Source organism: Microtus ochrogaster, linkage group LG8 (assembly GCF_000317375.1).
Source record: "Microtus ochrogaster isolate Prairie Vole_2 linkage group LG8, MicOch1.0, whole genome shotgun sequence".
NCBI classification, from domain to species: Eukaryota; Metazoa; Chordata; class Mammalia; order Rodentia; family Cricetidae; genus Microtus; species Microtus ochrogaster.
Window position 1 is genome coordinate 14,475,886 of NC_022033.1, and position 6,505 is coordinate 14,482,390.

The 6,505-nt window shown below is 46.3% G+C and overlaps 1 protein-coding gene across 1 annotated transcript in view; it reads right to left on the reverse strand.

Moving 5' to 3' along the window:
- Pabpc1l (poly(A) binding protein cytoplasmic 1 like) overlaps positions 1-6,505 on the reverse strand; it is a 19,468-nt gene that overhangs the window by 2,825 nt on the left and 10,138 nt on the right. The window contains exons 7-11 of the mRNA XM_005363146.1: positions 5,886-5,981; positions 4,090-4,338; positions 3,119-3,203; positions 2,261-2,395; positions 452-555 (exon numbers count right to left, since the gene is read on the reverse strand). Coding sequence (XP_005363203.1) covers positions 452-555; positions 2,261-2,395; positions 3,119-3,203; positions 4,090-4,338; positions 5,886-5,981 — 669 coding nt within the window. The remainder of the gene's footprint in view (positions 1-451; positions 556-2,260; positions 2,396-3,118; positions 3,204-4,089; positions 4,339-5,885; positions 5,982-6,505) is intronic.

Genomic DNA, 6,505 nt, shown 5'->3' on the forward strand with positions numbered 1-6,505 from the left:
AAAAAAAAAGTAGGTATTGCTGTTTAAATACTATTGTTCATTTTGCAAGAAATCATTAGAACAAGACATATTGAAATTCTAGACATGCTTCAATAATGTTGAATTTGAAACCTTTGGAGGGGAATAAAGAGAAGCATGGCCTTTTGTTTAATTATAATAAACATTTTTAGTCCTATTTTGAAGCTTAATCTCATTTCTTCAGTACTCAGTGTGTTCTTAGAATTCCTTTTCCTGATACAGGAAATTCAAATTCATTTTGGCAATAACCTAGACAAAAAGTTTGCAACCAATAAAATGTGACCATGGTTCTTTCTCCCCTGTTAGTAGGAATGCTCTTTGATTACACATAATAGTAAATGAAATTTTATAAGCCAAGAAAAGCAAATGCCAGAGAGAAAACACTTTAGCCAAAGTTATGAATCAGGAGACCACAGTGAGTAGGCAGCCTTACCCCATGGGCACTGTGTGCAGATGAAGGTCCTCTATGTGTCAGGAGAGACTGGCCTGGAATAGAGCATCCCTCCCCTGGGCCTGTAGTCTGAGTACCAATGTTGACTGTAAAAAAAAAAAAAAAAAAAAAAAAAAAAAAAAAAAATATATATATATATATATATATATATATATATATATATATATATATATATATATATATATATATATATATATATATATATATATGAAGAAAGTTTCAAGTAGCCACTTGGAAAAAAAATAGCAAATTTCAGTGGAGCAGTAAAGAAATTTGTGTACCATAGACAAGAATGTCGGGTAGACAGCAATGATAGCAATACAATGTACAACACATCCAGCAATTTCAGCTCTGGATATGTACTCAAAAGAATTGAAAGCAGGGTCTCAAGGAGATAGTTGTAAATCCGTGTTTATAGTAGCAGTATTCATGGGTGAGCTCTCCCAGGTGGAAGTGAGCTCACATGGACGAGAGCTCAATCTGGGTGCTCATCACAGGTGAATGAATGCATAGCCAGAATCTCCAGATGCAGGGAACTGCTACATGCTGGAGCATCCCTGAATCTTGAGGACACTGTGCTAGGTGAAAGCCAGTCACAAAGGACTGACAGTCCCATTCCATTTGCATGAAGTAACCATACTCAGATTCATAGAGACCATTGCTTCTCGGCCTTTTGGCAAAGAGCCACTGAAAATTCAAAGAGCCAAAAATTGAATGGTGGTTTTTCAGGAGCCAGAAAGGATAAAATGAAGAACTCCAGCTAATGGGGAGTCCAGTTATAAGCCAGAAGGCTCTAAGGACGATTGTGGAAAATACTGCAGTTCACACTCCACAGTGGGAGCACACTGGATGCCACTAAACTATGGGCTTAAACATAGCAATGCTCGGGGCTGGAGAAATGGCTCAGTGGATAAGAGCACTGCCTGCTCTTCCAGAGGATCGGGGTTCAATTTCCAGCACCAACATGGCAGCTCACACCTGTCTATAACTCCAGTTCAAGGGGTCTGACATCCTCACACAGATATGCATACAGATAAAACACGAACACTTGAAGAAAGTACTAAAACTCTCACTGTTCTTGCAGAGTACTAGGATTCACTTCCAAGCACCCACATAGCAACATAAAACTGACTGTAACTCTAGTTCCAGGGTATCCAGCACCCTCTTTTGGCCTCTGTGGGTACTGCATGCATATGGTGCACATACATCCATGGAGGCAAACACTCATGCACCAAAAATAAAAATAATTTTTTTAAAAATAATAAAGCAATAAATTTTATATTGTGTATATTTTACTACAGTTGAAAAATATAACAAGTAGCATGTATGCTGAAGCCTGACAACAACAGAAGACCAGGGATTTATTTCATCTGGCTCATTCATGCGGAATCCCCGAAGAAGCCCCAGGGCTGAACGGAGGGCCAGCACAGAGATGTGAGGATACTGGTCAACAGATACTCTTGTCTTCGAGCCACAGCAGTATCAGTACTTACTAAGACTCGAATCCTCCCATCTGGGAACTCACCAACCCTCAGAACAATGGGCCTACTATTTATATCCCTATTTAAAGATTAAGTCTGGAGAGATAGCAATCATCAAGGGGTACAAAGTGACTCCCAAGATCATTTATGTTACAGACAGCCTCCAAAGCTGGCCTGGCTCACCAAGAAAGCAGAGCCCCCACGGAGTCTGATCTACAGTCCCCTCCACTGCTGGACCCAGGGATAAGATTCTGCTCCCCCAACTGACCCCCTTTCATCCCAGATCCCGGCCTTGCTCACTCACACTCACCTACGCTCTGCAAGTGAGGCATATGGCTGGAGGCCTGGCAGGCACTGTCCAGGCGAAGATAGGAGTGCTGCATCGTGCTTAGAGACTGGACCACTGAGGCAGCTGGAGGGCAGGCAGCACAGAGAAAAACAGAGGGTTTGGGTTACTGTCAAAGCAGCACACTGTGGCCTGAAGTTCCCAGGGCTGGGGAGAAACTAGAACTTCACAGAAAGAGAGTCGATTTACCTAGACCAAGAACTCTAGGGAGAGTGTATAGAAGCCTGCAAATGACGAAACCCGCTCACATCTCTCCAGGCCCTGAAGTTCTGATTCTACACTTTAGTCCCACGAGACCTGAGTGTAAGCTTGGAGCTTAGAAGGCCACTCAGCAACAGTTTAGCCAAAGGAGTTTCTTTCATTTTTTTTCCTTGGCTCAGCAAGAATTTTCAGCCCCAGATCAGAGTAGCTTTTGGAGATAACCGACAATAGCCACACTGTGTCCTTGTCAGGGTTGCCACAGTGTTTCCCCGCTACATGCACATTTCATTTGGTCCCAAGTTGGAAAGGGGTAACTGAGGCTCAGAGGAGGGAAGGAACCAACTCTGAGAAATGCAAAGTGAGGCTTGGCCCCAGAGTTATAGACTGCCTCCTTTTTGAGGTGTGTGGGGGGGGGGGTTGAGACAGGTTTCTCTGTGTGGCCCTGGCTGTCCTGGAACTCACTTGGTAGACCAGGTTGGCCTTGAACTCACTTCTGAGTGCACTGCCAAGCGCTGGGATTAAAGGCATGTGCCGCCACCACCCTGCTATACTGCCTCTTCTTTTGAGGCTTACACCCACAAGCCTTGCTGAACATGGAAAGGCTGGGTCACTTACACGAATGTCCGTGTGACTGGGCTGTCCACCTGGGGTCAGGTTGTATGGGAGCCATGGAGCCAGAACCATAGTACATGGCCTGTGCTGTAGACTGTGGGAGAAGAGGACCCAAGGTGAGAGGCGCTTTGCATCTTCTCAGGGACTCCACGGCAAGAACTGCACTACCCCCTGCAGGAGAGAACTCAGGCCTACAAAGCTAACGTGAGTGTTCCATTCTCCCATCTCAGGGTGTCCTTTAACCCTACACCCCTCAGGGTAGGATCACACATTTCTTTCAACCATTGTCCCTTACCCTAGCTCAGTGACCTAGATAAAGTATGTTACTTACTCCAGGTCTTGAAAGCACAACCAATTGCTAAAGGATGGTACCAAGCCAGCGGTCTTCAGTCATGCATATCTTTCCATTGTTCTAAGTTCTAGGGTGTCATCCCCCTAGCCATGCTCCTCAGAACACAAACAGTCAGGTCATGCCAAGGTGCAGACGCATCTGTCTGAGTTGGGAAAACGCTACAAGCACTATGGCTGTTTAGGAGAGCCAATGGATTCTGACATAACTGGAGAGGATAATGTATACAATAAAGCAATTAAGATTACTTTTTTTTTTTGAGACAGAGGTACCTCTGTATAATGTTGGCTGTCCTGGAACTTGCTCTGTAGACCAGGCTGGCTTTGAACTCACAGAGATCCACCTACCTCTGCCTCCTGAAGGCTGGGATTAAAGGTGTGTGCCACCACCACCCTACTTTAGGCTTCAGTACTTAGTGTAAGACCTCCCAAACTCATTTAACCACACAGTCCCTTCCATACAACACACAGGAACCTCACACAGACTGGAAGACAAGATAGCATGCTTTGCCCCTTTAAAGATGGGGCTAGTGAGACTTCAAGGGGTTGGAGCAGCTTGCCCAAGGTGTTTTCAACAGAACCTATATTTGTGAAGTTCCATGCCCCTGCGGGAGCTGTAGGCACACTGTCACCTGGGACACAGCAGGCACTAAGTAGTTGGTAGTTTGCTGGAAGGAGCTCAAGACAGGGCGCGACAGCTGCCGCCTATACTGGTTGGTCAAGATGGCCTTCCGCTCCTCCTTGCGCTGTGCCAGGGCCACATACAGAGGCTTAGTGCCCACGATGCGCCCGTTCATCTCGGTCACAGCCTTTGTTGCCTCTTCTGGAGAGGAAAAGCAGACAAAGCCAAACCCCTTGCTGTGGCTACTTTCTGTCATCACCTAAAAGCAAGACAAGACAAGGGTTGCTGGGCGCAGGGAAGCATGACTCCTGGGATACAAGCTTCTCCCCTGGGACCACATCCAGCACTGAGCACATCCTGTGACAGCCTGCGATAGAGGGGTGAACCACACTCTCCTCGTTTGCTGAGGCCTACTGTATGCCCCGCACTTCACGAGACTTTGTGGCTCACACCCGGACTCCTGATTAGGGAGGCACAGCTGGGATTAAAGGCGTGCGCCACCACTGCTCAGCTCTATATTTTCTATTTTATATAAAATGCAATAAAAATTAAATGAACGCAGCCTGGTCTACAGAGCTAGTTCTAGGATAGGCTCCAAAGCCACAGAGAAACCCTGTCTTGAAAAACAAAACAAAAAACAAACAAAAACAAAAAACAAAAAAAATTAAATGAACGAAGGTGAGTACATTGCCTGCTGTAAATAAGCTACTGGCAAGTTCACAGTAAATTTCACTCAGGCTTTACTAACTTTATTCTTCCCTTTGAAAATCTATCTGCTGGGTCTGCAGAGGTAGCTCAGTAGTTAAGAGTGCTGGCTATTCTTCCTGAGGTCCTGAGTACAATTCCCAGCAACCACATGATGGCTCACAACCATCTATAATGAGGTTTGATGGCCTCTTCTGACATGCAGGCAGAACACTATATACATAATAAATAAATAAATCTAAAAAATTAGACAAATCCCCCTCCTATCCCTGCTCCCTATCTCCTCATAGTCAAGCCAAAGACTATCTCTACTTCCTCCAGGAAGCCCCCTCCTTTCTCCCTGAGCCCTGCATCTCTCTCTCCAGCACTGCCTCCCATCATCTGCGTGTATGCACATGTATGTGAGGAAATACATGTTCATATGTGTGCAGGTTAACATGCAAGTGTCTACAGAGACCAGAGGACAACCTACAGATATATAATAAAACATAATTAAGTTTTAAGTTAAAAAAGAAAATTAAATGTTCAGGTCATGTCCTGGAATTCTCCGTGCTTCTTGTCTGACCCGGATGAGAAGCCAGGGCTGTGAAGCACACAGGCCACGCTTCACCTTCATCTTGTGAACGAGACATAGACTCGGCCTCCTTCACCATCATGGAACTGCTGGGCAGAACAGCCATTTGTCACCTCTTAGGGACTTCGCAGGACTGGGCACACAGCTAGCACTCAACAAATGAGGAAGAATGAGTGAAGGGGGACAAGTGACAGCTCGTTTTCCAGATGGGTAAACTGAGGCCCAGAAATAGGGTAAGTTTCTGGAATCTGACATATGTGGTATCTATGGATGTTGAATAAAACAAGGTTATATTGAGTGCACCGAGCCCAGTTCTACAGCTAGAGTGTGTGTTTAATTTCTTCCCATCCCACCCAGACAAGGTTGCTGATAGACCTCCAAAGGTGTGGGCCAGAACCAGAAAGAGGAACTCAACCCAAAGTCCCTGGAAGCCAAGCAAGAGGCTGGAGGTGTGCAAGGGTGAGAAGCTGGGGGTTCTGCAGGGGTGAGAGCGTGAAGGGCAGGGCAGGGAGTGCTGCGGTTCTCACCTTAGCACTGGTGATCACTCCATAGGCAGAGAAAACTTCCTTCAACCTCTCGTCATTAATGGAGTCGTCCAGGTTCTTCACGTAGAGGTTCACACCCTGGAAGAAGGGATACTGCTCAATGCCCCTTCCCCTCTTGTCCCAGACTGCCTGGGGTGGGGTCAGTGGCTGGCAGGGCCGCAAGGGACTTGCAGGGCTCAGCCTCATGCAGCCAATCAGCCTGCCTATCCCCAGTTACTGCAGCTCCCGTAACGTCTAAGACCCTCAACTGCTCCCACACACCTGCACAGATCCCAGCCTCCCATTCCACACGCGGGGACCACAGAAGGCCGGCCTCAGACCTAGAGCAGGCTGGGTGAGACTCAGAGCTCAGCCACACAGCTCTCTGGGGGGCCATATGGAATGACTCTACGCAGAATGCCTGACCAGCCAATTCTGTTTCAGTCACAGAGTACAGGACAGCTGCCACTCCACCATCTGCCTGCACGACATACTATCTTACTTGCTGAAACACATGACTCTAAACCCTTTCTTGCATCAATCCTAAGATAAGGAAACTTTTTTTTTTTTTTGGTTTTTCGAGACAGGGTTTCTCTGTGGCTTTGGAGCCTGTCCTGGAACTC